The sequence below is a fragment of the Anoplophora glabripennis genome, unplaced genomic scaffold (genome assembly GCF_000390285.2).
Source record: "Anoplophora glabripennis isolate ALB-LARVAE unplaced genomic scaffold, Agla_2.0 scaffold973, whole genome shotgun sequence".
NCBI lineage: Eukaryota > Metazoa > Arthropoda > Insecta > Coleoptera > Cerambycidae > Anoplophora > Anoplophora glabripennis.
This window is the reverse complement of record NW_019417050.1, coordinates 102,403-118,132: the sequence shown is the minus strand read 5'-3', so window position 1 is coordinate 118,132 and position 15,730 is coordinate 102,403. Positions and strand designations below refer to the sequence as shown.

The 15,730-nt window shown below is 34.0% G+C and overlaps 1 protein-coding gene across 1 annotated transcript; it reads left to right on the top strand.

Annotated features, from left to right (window-relative positions):
* The first annotated feature begins 11,707 nt into the window (after positions 1-11,707).
* LOC108913326 (protein ALP1-like) lies at positions 11,708-13,374 on the top strand. The gene is made up of 2 exons (XM_018718858.2): positions 11,708-12,376; positions 12,435-13,374. The coding sequence occupies exons 1-2, from the start codon at positions 12,072-12,074 to the stop codon at positions 13,372-13,374; spliced, it is 1,245 nt and encodes a 414-aa protein (XP_018574374.1). The 5' UTR covers positions 11,708-12,071.
* Positions 13,375-15,730: the final 2,356 nt, after the last annotated feature.

Genomic DNA, 15,730 nt, shown 5'->3' with positions numbered 1-15,730 from the left:
CCAATTTTACACCTAATTTGATTTTAAAATATTATTAATGACTTTTTTAAATAAATAGAACCATGTTCCTTTTACTCCATAACGGCACTTACTGCCGAAAAATTTTTTTTATTGTATCAGTAACAATATACATCAGTATGTTAAATAATACTAATTAATAAAGATTTTTACCAATTCAAACAGGAATCATCAAGTTACAGTTACAGTTACTATGGTACTATACTCGTATACAATAATATGCATATCGAGTAGGACAATTAAGTGATAAATGAAAGAGAAATATTAAATGGAGCCATTACACATATTTTTAAGTTCTTTAATATCTTAATTGGATCTAATTTGTTCTGGTGGCAATTGATACGGCATGATCCCGAATTGTGTGCAAAAAATTTGAGGGAAAATTGTTTAAACAGTTTTAATAGGGGTCCTTCATTTTTTGATTTAAACCCCCTTAGAGAAGTTACAACCCCTTAAAATGGGGTGAAAAATGTAGTTTTTTTTAAATTTCAAATGGTTTGAAATTAAAAACTGAAATTTGGCACGATATTTAGGCTGATTAAGCTTCTTCTAGACGAGTATTTTTTTATTGTCCTCGTCCTATTATAAGACATTGAAATGAACTACCCCCTGCACATTTTTTATTAGGTTTTTTTTCGAAAATATCAAATGTGATATTTTCGAAAAAAAATTTTTTTTACTAATTTTTTGCCCATTTTGAATTTTTTGTCATCAATTAAAAACTGGCGGAAAGCCAAATCAGACGTTGGAAAGAAGGCTAATTGCGTGTACTGTAGGATTCTGAACTTATTTTTCTTTACTCAAAACCTGTAATACTTATCAAAAAATTCAAAGAGACAAATTTCTAAATTTAATAAGCTTGAAAAACATTTTTTTAATTGAAAAAATTTACTCCAAAATAAATGTAATAAAAAATGTGTAGGGTTCATCTTCAGTTCAACGTTTTATAGTAGGACGAGGACAATAAAAAATACTCGTCTAGAGAAGCCTTATCACAATAAATATTCTGCCAAATTTTAAACCGTTTGGAATAAATTAAATAAAACTACATTTTTCACCCCCTTAAGGGGTGAAACTCTTTTAGGGAGGCTTAAATCAAAAAAATTTATATGAAATTCTCACGGATTTTTAAATAATATCGCTTTTGTTAATATGCTTCTAACTCTACCTTTCGCAACTGAATTTTGACGTTTCATGGTGAATGCGAATAATAAAATATTTTGCCAAAATTAATTTTATTAATTGTATTAAATGACTGTTTAATGGATCATTATCTAAAATATGATTGCCAAACTCCTCATAAACTGACATTGGTAAATTTCTTATGGAATATGTTTTTAAAATACCAATTATTTTATTTTTTGTTAAAAGTTCTTGCGTAGCTAAATAATATTTTACAGATTTCTCTGCAGTTTTACATACATCCACAACGAATGAGGAAGCATTGATTGATTTTCCATATTCGTTTCTTTTTTGCAAGAATGATAATAGACGGTCTGATTCCAAAACTTGTTGACAGTATTCACATGTGGCACATTTTTTTAAACATCTAACAACAAACCCTGTTATATATGCAACAACATCAGTTACATATGGAGTTAAATATCAAGCTGTGGACGTAATAAAATCCATTTCATTAATTTCATTTGACATTCTTATGTAATCATCAGTATTTAGTAAATCTTTGTCATCGTTATTGGATTTTGTTATACAAGAAGTAACAAATAAAATTTAAGTAGCATTAGCATTTTCGCTACCCTTAACCTCACACCTGACCATTAACCTCTTATAAATATTGTCGTGCTGTTGGATTATTGGAGTGCCCACCTTTACGTTGAACAAAACTAAAAAATATTTCAATATGGTCTTGAGACAGTTTAAGTATAGGTTAAAATATATTTTAACATGTGCGTTTCTACTACATAATTTTTGTAAAATCTGCAAGCTTTTTATCGAAATTAAAAATCCTTGGAACCCTGCCTTGTGCTTAATTTTTAATACCGATTCACCATTAAACGTAAGCCCTTGAATATTACTTTTACAGTATCTCAAGTAATTCAAAATACTTTTGCAATTTTCTTCACAAATTGCTCTTTTAAAGCTATATTTAGAAAAGAAGAAATAAAATGGCGTTACTTATCATATATATAATATTTATTAGAAAACCATTTCACAACTTTAGCACTGTTTTACAACACTAGCTTTCTTTGCAGCGAACAAATGAATTACCTCCTCGGTGTCGATGTCAATTCTGCGGTGGATTGACATTAACGCCAAACCGTTTAGTCTTTCCTGGCCTGTGGAGTTTTGAGGCGTTTCAGAGAAGATAAAGTCCTCTCAGGGGTACATGTGGAAACAGGCAGTGTCGCCAAGATCTTTAAAAGTTTGTGAATGTTTGGAAACAAGGCCTGGTTGCATTCTCCGAGAGCTTCAATAGCACATGTGGGTCGATCTAGTTCAGATTCCTCCAGCCATTTTATCCGCCACATGTCTAACTCAGCTTTTACAAAGTCCCATTCCAAATATTTTTTATAGAGTTCAAAGTAGTTTTCTTGATAATTACGATTGATTTGTTCTTTGCAACACACCGACGGAATTAAAAAGTTGAGAGATAATAATGTGGCTTTATGATTTTGGAATCTCGACTGAAGCTGATCAATGAAATCATTCAAAAGTGGAATCATTATAGTAATTCTAAAATAAGTTTCAGGATCTTTTGTGTTGCAGTTTGCCCTATGCTCTTGGCGTGACGCTATTCGCGGAATTTTCATTTCCTCGTTTACAGTACTGAGCAAATTCTGTGCATTCTTGAAAAGTTCAGCAAATTTTGAATCAATATTTTGGCGAACATCTTCAATAGTCTTTATAATTAAATCGACATGTTGTAAAGCTGCTGCTAAATCGCATAGGGGAGATTGAAGTATTTTGCATAGTGTTAGTGTGTATGGGAAGGTTTTTCCATTGTGTTTCGGGGAAGTTTTTTTCGATATTCTGTTTTAAGCACTTGGTTCGTTTTGCCGAGGACTTTATCTTTTGGCTCGGCATATCTCACACAAATGGACATCTGTTCTTGTCGTGAAACATCAGTAGTTTCGTCAACAAGGATTGAAAAATATTTCGCAGAATTCAATCCTTGCACAATTTTTTTCTGGACAATTTCACCACAAATTGCAATAAGTTATACTCTCCGTGTGCTTTATTAGAGTCTCCACATCTGCTTCCCATCCGTAAGATAGCACGAAAGTTTCCATCATTTGTTTCTGGCTCAGGATCATTGATGTTTATTGGACCTGAGTCGCACGTACCTCTCAGAGCCAATTCCTGACGTCCACATAATTTAATTGTTTCAATAATCGGAATGAGCCGTTTCTGGTTTTCAGCTATTTGCGATAAGTATCCGCTATCAATCTGACTCATTGTATTTGGTTGAGATTTATTATACACATTCATAAAATTATCAGCGAATAATACAGAAGATTTGTGGTACTGGCTTTCACTGCGATGTTTGAAATCATATATAGCATCTTTCCATTTATTGAGCGGCTGAATAACTAAGGATTTCAACTGCTGATGAGAGCCTTTACCTGCGCAATCTCTGGCAAATAATACACAGTATTTGCCTAAAGCACCTTGTTGCCCTGTACTCGAGTAAACCAGCCACGAGAAGCGTTCAAACCATTGCATTTGAAATTTTTGCTTTCACTGACTGGAAACTTGAATGTCTTTTCTGGCATCCAAGGAGATTTCAACAATTTGTACTTCAAATCATCATCAATTTTGGTGTTTGATCCCGTATAATAACCCACATCTAAAATATGCTGAGAAACATCATCCACAGTCCCAGGAACGGCACCAAAAGTACCAAAAGTACTTGTAGCAGTATCACTGTCGAAAACACTTGGAACACTGATTTTCAGTAGAACCTTCACTACCACTCACTACCAGGTTTAGATTTTTTAAATAAATATTAGAATAATGTATTTTCTTGCGTCCTTTTTGCCATTTCAAATGTTGAAGTGACCTGTAACAATTAAAAAAGCCGCCATGTATTAATTCCATTTGTACACAAATATTTAGGTACTTCGATAAAGATTTAAAAGAAAATGAATACGAGTAGTTGGTCTACTAAGGCATCAAATCCTTTTAATTTTAATTTTAATTACAAAAATCATAACATCACTTGCTTATTTGACTACTAATTCATAACACTATTATTTCACACACTGCACTATTACTTCGCTTATATCGCCTTATTCGCATTGGATCACTTTCCAAGACAGAACTGCCCCTCCGCCCTCCGTGCTCGACGGCGCGCTTATATATTCCGCAGACTCGGCACAACGAAACATCGAGAATAATCCGTCTCAATTTATGCCTATTAAATATTCCCGAAATACAGTTCGAGCACGTCCCCGAAGTTTCAGGAGAGGTTAAACACAGCTCCGCGTGCCAGTTTGTGTCTCTGATAAAGGTTGTCCACTTGAAATAAGGCGGGGTTTTCAAATACGGAATAACTGTGAAACTGAGGTTCAAAACGTTACCCCATACGTCTTACAAACAATTTAACATATATGCAGAAAAGATAAAATTTCTTTTTTAGTAGTTATAAAAACAAAAAGATGCAGTCTAATTTTTGTGTAAACTAATACAAAAAACTGAAAACTAACGACATTAAAGATGTTGTCACTTTAGCTTTCTTGTTTAATATATTCTTAAATAGTAAAAAAAAATTATTAAAATTGTAAGTTTTGATTAAGAAAAAAATAAAAAATACAGTTTAATGTGTATATACTTGTATAAACTAATATAGAAAGTTAATGACGTTGGCACTTTAATTTTCTTGTTTAATATATTCTTATACTATAAATAAATGTTATTGAAATTTTACGTTCTGATGGCTAAATGTATAATAAAACGAATTTTTTTTTGGTTCAAATATTTGTTAAAGACCTGAGGGTTTTCACCCCAATTAAAACGCATAAATTTCAACAATCGGTTTATTCCATCAAACGACAGAGTTGTCTCTTACTATGTCGGGACTCTGCTAACTCCCGTGACTGACTTCCGTGCTCGCTGACCCCGCGGACCGCGCTCCATCGGCTGAGCTCGACTGCTCGCGCATTCCGAAAGGGGTTCTGGCTGACTCAGTAATAGCGACGTAGTGGATGGCATCCCTCTTTAATAATTAGCATCTAACATATTTATTAATTTTTAGCAATAAACATGATCGTTATTTTCATCTTTACTTTTATATATATCTGATTATTTAGAATATCACTAATAACTTCATTTTCATCTTTGTTGTTTTTTTTTTTATGGATGGTATTGCTTTTTCTTTTCCTTTTTGTTGAATAAAACTGCAATTGTTTATCAATTTTTGCATTAGAAGGTTTTTGCTTTACAGTTGTTAATGTAAATGATTGATGCTTTATTTCTATACCAAGAATTAATGAAGCTTTCTTTAAATAATTATAACATTCCTGTAATGCCATTTTATTTGTTTGTTTTGAGGCCTGTTCCATAATTTCATTACATTTGTTTTTGATCACATTTATGTTCACTAAATCAGTGACCTTCTTGTCATTTATGTTTGTTATTGTAGACAAATGCATATCAATTTCCTCAGCTTGAACACTTTTCTGAACAACTTGAGTTACCGTGAATGAATCACAATAATTTGTTGCAATGTAATGAATATGTTTACAGATGGTATTTTGTAAAAAATTGTCCGAACATATACACTGAAATGTGTGGACACATATGTTGCACAATTTACATAACAATTGACAACATGTAATTTTTGACTGTTTTGTTACTTCATAACGTCTATTCTCATTATTTATTAAAATAAATTGATTTTCAGACACTTTCTCTACCTTAAAGGAACTTGTCACATCACAACGATGATGTTGTAAAATTTTATTGTTATGTATGGTATACTTTCCCTTGGTTTTCTTTATCATTCTTCCTACGGTTTTGTCTCTAATATATTTTAGCACAGCGTGTAACCCTTTATCTAATCTTCTTACAGTTAAGCCTCCCAAATCGAAATATTTGATGGTTTTATCCATAGACTCCAAATGCATATTAGTGTTAATACCACATTCTCGTCTGAAGCAAGAGGCCCAAAGTTTTGCATTATTGGCATAATTAGTTTTAAAATAATTACCAAATTCCAGGGTTTCGGAATCTTAACAAAGCAACTCGATGATGGTTATTAAGTTATTTTCAAATTCGCCTACATCATTCAGATTTTGCAAGTATTTTAATGTTTTATATACCCACTTCATCTTTTCTAAATTTCCGATTTTGATTAAATTTTTTTGCCAAGCACGATCGACGTGCCATGCACAGTACAACTGATGTGTTGGAGTGCCCATTATTTCTTGCCAAGCATTGAAAAATACTCCCGTTATATCGGACATAATTTTTTTTTTGCTTTGATTTCACATCCCAATCTGTCTCTAATTTTAGTGAAAAATATTTTATTTATCATTGTATCCTTTCGATTTGTGAACATACATGCGGATCACACTAACTGCATCATTCTTGTTTCCTTTCCCTTCATTTAAAATGTCAATCCCATAAGAACTTTTTACATTACTAATGTCTTTACGAGTTAACAAGTGAATTATTTGAATTTCACTTTCTACAATGTTATCTCTATTTTGATCCAGTATTCTGTAAATTACATTCATTATTTTACATGTGAAAACATTTAAAATAAAATGAAGTACTTACTTTGCACATGACACCCCAGCCAGTAATTTACTTGCAATCTCCCGTTTATCATTCGGCAGGATACGCAATTGTTCTACATCTTTATCGTGATTATAGCGATTTTCATAATAAATGACTTCAAATTTGTCGTTCAATGTGTAAGTTTAATTTGACTCGTACAAGCAAAATTGAGTTTACTTAAACCTTGAGTTTTTATTGCACGTTTTCGGTTGGCATCATCGATAGTTTTACCTGTAAAAGTCCCGCATAATTAAAAAAATTGTAAATACGCCTTCTTTATTATTATTACAGATACATCTATTCAGTTCATACACAATAAAGAGTAAAAAAAATGATCATAATTCAAAACTGAACTTATTTTTCAATCAGGATTAGGTTCAATAATGCTTCTTCAAGTCATATGACAGTATATAGAGTATATTTACCACATTTTCTAATACTTCTGTTACAATTATAATAAGAAGTAACACGTCGTTCTCCATTTTCCAACTCGATACTTTTGATTCCTCTCGTCAACACATACTCCACTTTTTCTTTACAAGTGTTGTGGAGCCATATCTCAAACTCTAAAGATAATATAGGTACGTATTATTAATATATGTATATAATTTACCTGTGTATATGAAATATGTATGTAACAAGCGAGTCATACCTTCCATACTATTAAAACTCTTCTGTGTTATTTTCAATTTCAAATTGTGCTTATTTAATAAATGTTGCCTTAAATCATTTGTGAATTTAAATGAACACGAACAAGTAAAACACTTAGCATTGAACATATTAAATTCATAAGACAATTTGTTTTTCTTTAATATGCACATTTTTTACATGCCGGTTCAGACATGATTGATTTGAAAATATTTTCTTGCATTCAGTACAAAATACAGGCATTTTTCATTGACAGAAAAAACACAGCAAGATATTTGAATAAAATTTTCCAAAATTAAAAATTAAATTATAGGTTATAGTTCGAAATAATGCAGATTCTGTAAAAAACAGCGCCACAATTTATAGCGATATATTTTGAAATCACGACAGCACGGAGAGCTGTATTTAGCGTCTCCTGAAGTTTCGTTGGCGTAGTACATAGTTTCGCCGCTCCCTACTAGATGTCGCTGCGCCGCTATCTACGTATCTTTCATTTCATTAATACTTACTGAAAGAAATATTTTTTTTACATCATTTCGGAGGGGGATCAATCCCCCTTGATCCTCCCCGCTGGCTGCGGCCTTGCTCGGGTGAATATCTTTGCTTGGATTTCGAATCAATTATTCTTTTTACAATTTCGTCAGGTACTCCTGGCAATAAGTCTGTAATAAAAAATTAGAAAATATTAAAACAAGCCACCAGGCACCTTAAATTGTTGTTAAATAAATACACCACTTAATTAAGGTATTGGCTAATTTACAGATCAAAGAAAAATTTGATAAAATAAATGTGAGTCTAATGATAGAGTATCGAACAAAAAAGTAGAAAATCCATTTTATTAAAGTAACTTTTTACCCTTAAGATAACATCTGGACTTTGAGCATGGGAATATTTTTCTTTCAAAATATTTAACTTCATGTTTTTTTTGCAATCCTGTTTTATCGTCTCTTATTGGTCCTCACCAAAATTTTAATTTTGTTTTTTTTTACTTTTTTTTTTTGTTTTTGTATTCCTGTAATTTTTTCATTTCAAGTTAAAACAATTTTCAGTTATTATTCTCATCAGACTCATCTTCTATATTAGTAGTCTCATAATCTGCTGTGAATTGAGAAGTGCTGTGAATTGCTTCATCTTCTTTTATAGGTACTCCAAATAGATGTATGTACATCTATTTGGAGTATGCACATATTATGTAATATACATGTAGCCATTATACATTTTACTATTAAGATTATAGATAAATTTTCAAAGTGCTGCAGTCTTCGAAACCTTCCTTTAAGTAAACCGAAAGTATGCTCAATAACCATTCTTGTTGAGGATAATCTAAAATTAAAAAGTTTCTGCTCTTCTGTAAGTTCACCATTGTCCCTAAATGGAGTCACTAACCATCCTAAAGAAGGATATGCAGAATCTCCTAGCAAATAATAATTTCCAATATACTTTCAGCTTTCTTATATAAACTTGATTTCCTTAGTAGCCGAGCATCGTGAAGAGAACCAGGTTGTCCACAGTACACATCTAATAATAACTTCCGGTGATCACAGACAGCTTGTATTAGTAAGCTGTGGTACCCCTTCCTATTTACATAAACTTCAACTTTTATAGGACGGGAGATTTTCACGTGGTACGGTATCTATAGATCCTATAATATTACTGAAATCCTGTTTTTTTCTTAAATTCAGTAGAAATTGTTTCTTTTTCATGATCATCAGGCCACTTTATATACTCTTCTTTTAATGTTAATATGAAGTTAACATCTGCAGTAACAATTGTGTGTGCAGTACAGTACTGCACACACAATACAGTACTGCCGGTATTTAAAGATACTCCAAATCGGGCCGATATTTGTCTAAAAGTTTCGGTGTTGGCCAAATACCATAAAGTTAATAATACACACTTTTCTGCAGAGGTTCCAAGTTTGGGGCAAAGCTGCTCAAACAAATTTTCTCTAGAAATTAAACCAAAGATAGAAATTGTAGCCACATAGTAACATATTTACCTACTAACCTACCAGAGTATATGCAATGGAACGAGACAATCTAAAGTGATCCTTAAAAGTTTCGACAGTATATGCAGGAACAACTTCTTCCACAAAATTAGCAACTTTTTTAATGCTATTCACTGCACTGTAATTTGTTTCATATTCACTATCGTCGTTGCTGCTACTGCTGCTTGATATAGCATCAGGTGATGACAACATCCATCAATAATAAAATATTAATACACAAAAATAAATCTGTAACTTATTTGTTCAATGGATTTTTAATATTATTTTTACCACTTTATATTCCGCAATTTAAAGAAATACGTACCATAAGTTCCTCTTCACGTTTCCATTTTGTAAAAATATGTGCACAATTAGTCCATACTAATTATCCCATTACTCCATAGTACAGGGAATTATCAGTAGATAATGCAAACAAACAAAAAGTAGAAACGCCGGCTCTGGCTTCGCTCTCACCAAGATTTAATTTATCTAGGGCAGGGGTGGCCAACCTTTTCAGCGACCGGGCCAATTTTCAGAAATGATATTTGCCACCGGGCCACACACCTAACTTACCTTTTTTTTTAATAAAACCCTTCCCAGCAGTTGAAATCGTGGTTAAACGGTTGCCAATTCTATTGCAAAAGAAAACAAGAAATATGTATTTTTTTTTGAGGAAAATAAAATATATCTGAGAATCAAACATATTTATTATATAATTTAAAAATATTTTATTGAGAAACCTGACTTTGTTTTGCCGAAGTAAGTGCGTCAATGTTGATCTCGACTGAGGTTGCTACACGCAAACAGTTTTCCAAATGAGCATCGGTAATTCGTGTTCTCACTTGTGATTTGATATGCTTCATGCGACTAAGAAGTTGTTCACAAGTATAAGTGTTTCCAAATAGTGAAACCGTGAACAAAGCATGTTTGTAAAACTCAGGATATTTATACTTATCCAAATACGTTTTATAGAACTCTTCTAAACCAACTTGTTGGAATTTCTCCTTTAACTGAGTATCACAACACATTTCACAATTGCTATCTTCCAGGTAATAAATTCACGTCTACAGCAAATGGCGTTGCAAATGCACAAAATAGTACATGATGTTTTAAAATCCTGAAATCGGTTTTCAAATTCGAGATTCAAATTGGATATCAAAGAAGCGTATTTATCCGCCGCCTCCTGTGTGATGTCTGGTTGTAACGATAATGTAGGAAAGTGAGTAAAGGTTTTTGTCCTCAACTGTTGTTCCCAAAGGCGAAGTTTCATTTGAAATGCCGAAATATGATCATACAAGTTATTAATTAATTGATCTTTTCCTTGTAGACGAGTATTGACGTCATTTAGGTGGCCAGTTATATCGACCAGAAACGCGAAGTCACAAACCCACTCTTTGTTTTCAAACTCTGGGATACTTTTTGACTTTCTCTCAAAGAATAACTGTATTTCATGCTGCAAATAAAACACTCTCTTTAACATTTTCGTACGGGTGAGCCATCTTACTTCTGCATAAAATGTAACGTCTTCATAATCTGAGTCCAAAGACTTTAGAAATTTTTGGAACTGACGGTGATTCAACCCGTGTGATTTAATGAAGTTCACTGTTTTGACGACTACTTTCATGATGTGGTCCATTTTCAAGGACTTGGAACACAAATTCTCCTGATGAATAATGCAATGAAAATTTAGGATTGAAGTATTACGGACTTTTAAGGCCTCATGTTCAATCAGTTTTACTAAACCTTCGTTTTTCCCAACCATTGCTGGAGCACCATCTGTTGTTAAGCCAGATAAGTTGCTAAGTTGTAACGAAAACCGATTCAATGTCGACGTAACTGCCTCTAACAAATCTCGTGATTTAGTCGTGTCCTTAAGTGGACACAGTACCGCTAATTCTTATGTCTTTTTAAACTGGACATCAACACCCCTGATAAAAATTGCCACTTGGGCAGTATCTCCCATATCTGTACTTGTACTGTAGCTAGAGCATAAAAAATAAACTTGGATGCTCGACTTTTTAAATTATCTTCAATATGTTTTCCAATGTCGTTCACACGTCTAGTAATAGTCTGACGAGACAGACTTATTTTTGAGAAATCTTTTTTCTTATCTGGGCACAGAATTTCAGCGACGCTCTCCAAACATTCCTTAACCATTTCACCATCTGAATATGGCTTAGATTTTTTTGCCAGTATCATGGCTACTGCATAACTCGCTTTGACGTAACATGTTGACTCAGAACTCGCTCTAAAAATTATATTTTGTTGTGCAGAAAGTTTTTTTTTTTAAGTCATTTACTTGGTCTTGTCGAAATGACCCTTTGTACCTATCAAACTTATTTGCATGTTTAGTCTCGTAGTGCCGTTTGATGTTATACTCCTTCAAAACAGAAACAGATTCGTTGCATATCAAGCATATGGGCTTTGTTTTAATTTCCACGAAAAAATAATTTATAGTCCACCGGTCTTGAAAACTTCTTAATTCTTCTGTGACCCTTCTCTTCTTTGGTCCAACGTCTTTACTAGTTGACGCCATGGTAGTTTTTAACTGAAAAGAGTGAAGATCAATTCACACATGCGGTACTGTGCGCCGACTGTGTCGTAACCGTGCACCGACTGTGTTGTGCATATTCACACCAATCATGTTATTACGTACCACAGTTGGTTAGTTTGTATCATGGATCCAAGAGAGGAGGACGTGGTTATAGCATGCGGAGCGTATCTAGTATTAACGGAAGAGGTGAAAAAAAGAAAGAGGAAGATTTGGATTAACCGTTTATGGAGAGCTAGGGAGGAAGAAGGAGAATTTCACACAGCATTTGCTCGACTCAAAGATGATCCAGAACAATTTGTTCGATACTTTCGCATGACTTTCTTGAAATTTGACAATCTGCTGAAACTTGTAAAACCAGACATACAAAAACAGAACACAAAGTGGAGAAGATCTATATCCACAGAGGAAAGATTAGCATTAACTTTGAGGTATGTTGTTCATTATTAATACACATAACAATTATTTAAACAGTTAATATATTTTCAGTTACTTAACATCAGGTACTTCCCAGTACCGTCTAGGAATGAGCTATAGAATTGCCCCTTCAACAGTACAATCAATTGTAGTTTCCACTTGTGATGCAATATGGAGAGTTCTGTCAAGAACAGAAATGCCTGAGCCAACAGAAGATGGATGGAAAAAAATAGCTGATGATTTCTGGGCAATGTGGCAGTTTCCCAACTGCATTGGTGCAGTTGACGGTAAGCACGTTCAAAACCAGGCTCCCAAAAATAGCGGATCTCTATTCTACAACTACAAAAAGACATTCTCTGTTGTTCTCATGGCACTTGTAGACGCTAATTATAAATTCATTGTTGTTGATGTTGGAGGTTATGGCAAATCGAGTGATGGAGGTATATTTTCAAAATCAAATCTAGGAAAAGCGGTGGAAAAAAATAATCTTCATGTTCCGGGACCAAGACCATTACCTAATTCAGATGATATTGTGCCTTTCGTGATATTAGGAGATGAAGCTTTTCCTTTAAAAGAAAATATATTAAGACCTTATCCAGGAAGCACAGCACGAGATAATGAAAACCAGAAAATATTTAACTATAGACTGTCAAGGGCTCGACGTGTGGTTGAAAATGCATTTGGCATCCTGATTCAAAAATTCAGAATCTTGTATGGTAGACTTCAAGTGAATCCTGAAAACGCTGATAAAATTGTTTTGGCCGCATGTGTCTTACATAATTACTTACGAAATGACAGATCTGAGAATACATCAACCCTGCCTGTATATGAAGAGCAAAGCTCTACTTCACAGCAACTTCCACTAAGGGGACTCCGTCCGTTGGGTGGAAATTCAAGTGAAGTGGCTATAGGCGTAAGAAATACATTCTGTAATTATTTAAACACTACAGGCGCGGTACCATGGCAGTTGGAGGTAGTAAGAAGAGGTATACCCTACCAAAATACAGAGTAATTTTGTATTATTTATATTTTTTATATATTATTTGTAGTTCATATCGAAATATTGCATATTGGGTTAATAAATATTACAAATTTATTAGAAAACTGTTTTATTCTTAGAAAGCTACGTACGTCAACTCTACAAACATAATAAAAAACTTAAAATATTTTGGTTTCATAACGTAAATGGAACTCATGTTAAACAGATTAAAAAATAGAAGAAAAAAGAAACATTTTTTACATTTTGTAATATCTATCTTCAGTTTGGTTGGAGGACCTCGGCAGTGACGGAGGATGGTGTTGGGACTCTGTGTAGCCGGTATCTAGAGAAGGAAGATTTTGTACCCATTGACGTCTTCCATCTGTGAAGTTTGGAGAATACCCATCTTCAATTCGATTAGAAGACCCCGGCAGTGGATGAGAATGGTGTTGGGAATCTGTATAGCCGGCATCTGAAGGAGGAATATTTTGCACCCATTGCTGTCCCTCATCTGTGGAGTTCGGAGAAAACAATGCTGGGACATATTGCTTTTTTCTAAGCAGATCGATTTCTTTGCTGTTGACGAGGTTAAATATATCTCGTTTTATTTCCGCCTGATCTATCTCCGGGAACTTTAGAATACTTTCGGTTATGTCTTCAAAGAAAGTCATTAGCTTTCTTTTTGGTGAAGGTATTGTGACGTGATCGTTAGAATCGGCGGATTGTGTTCTAGCTTGGATAAAATTTGTCAAAGCATCAGCCAAAGCGGGCTGAGTAGAGGAAGCACTTGCCTTTCGCTTTCTCGAAGATACTGTTGAGGCCACTGAAGCGGGAGAAGATGGTTGTAGATTATCCTCATTTGCCTTTCGCTTTGTCGAAGATATTGTTGGGACCACTAAAGCGGGAGATGGAGAAGGTTGTGGGGTATCCTGATTGTCATCAACTTCATCATCTGCTTCAGTTTCCTCTGACGCATCCAAATTAGAACAGGTTCTGTAACAAAAAGATTTTTATTTATGTTTAAATTCTAAATACTAAATTTTATTTAAGTCAGTCTCTGATGCAAAATAAAACCGTTGGAAATTGAATCAGTACTTCCACATCACTTTTTATTTAACTTTTTTAAAGGAACAGGTTACTCGGTTAAATAATGTTATATCAAAAACGAATGGTAAAATTGGGTTCTACCGCTACTGACAATTTTTATTTTTACAGAAGTTCATAACTTCACATAAAGAACACATATACAAATTTGCAAACGGTTGGTAGTCATTTTTTTTAAGCAGCAGGGATTGGGGACTAATAGCCGTATGGGCGTGCAACTTTTAAATGTTACGTAAAATTTAGATACTTACTGTCGCTCTTGCATGTGTCTTCTAAGAAATTCCATCTGGTCTTCAAACCTCAAATTTTTCATGTTTTTTGCAGCTTGACCACTCACTGTTTTACGCTGGTTCAGAGCTCTTCTGTAGTAAGAGCGCAGCAAAGCCCATTTATTTTTACATTCTTCGGGTGTTGAATTCAATTTATTTGCGATGTCTTTCCATATATTATCTTTAACTAGATTATTATCATAATCTTTATTTTGTAAATCGTATAAACATTCATGTTCTTGCACATAAATTATTAAAAATTCTTCATTAACAGGCATTTTTTTGGCCTACTCGTCACATCGATGAATTTACACTAACCGCGATGAGGAATACCAGCGGCAAAATCGCGACACCCGAAAATGAACGCGCGCTGCCCGAAACATGACGACCGCCCTCTGGTCGCCTTCCAATAGTTCTCACTAGAGCGGTTAAGCACGTACCGTGCTCCTACCGTGTCGGACCGTAACCTTGAGAAATCGCTTTCAGAGCGGTCGGAAGCAACACAGTCAGAGCACAGTCTGTGCCTAGACCTACATGTGTGAATTAAACAGTGCAATTCAATACATTTTCAATGGAAACTTCAGGTGATAGATTTAGTTCAAATCGACACAGTCGGTGCACAGTGGGTGCCCAGTACCGTATGTGTGAATTGACCTTAATTACGTCCTCTGTCAAAACATTTCAACGGCACTATGTTTTCAGAAACAGTTGTATCATCTTTGTCGATTTGCTGAAGACGTCCAAATGTATCTCGAGAGATACAAAGCGATGCTTTGTAGTGCCAAAAGAATAAGAGCCCTTTTCTTTTACTCATGATTTCGGAATCATAACGTGTTACGATCCGATGGAAACCAATCAGATTGCTAGATTTCGGATCGTAACGCGTTATGATTCCGAAATCATGAGTAAAAGAAAACAGCACTTGATTCCTTATTATTTCTGCATAGATAAATAGGAAGATAGGTAAAATTTCCCTTCGGCGTGTTATTGACAATCACAGTTTTTCCTTAAATATG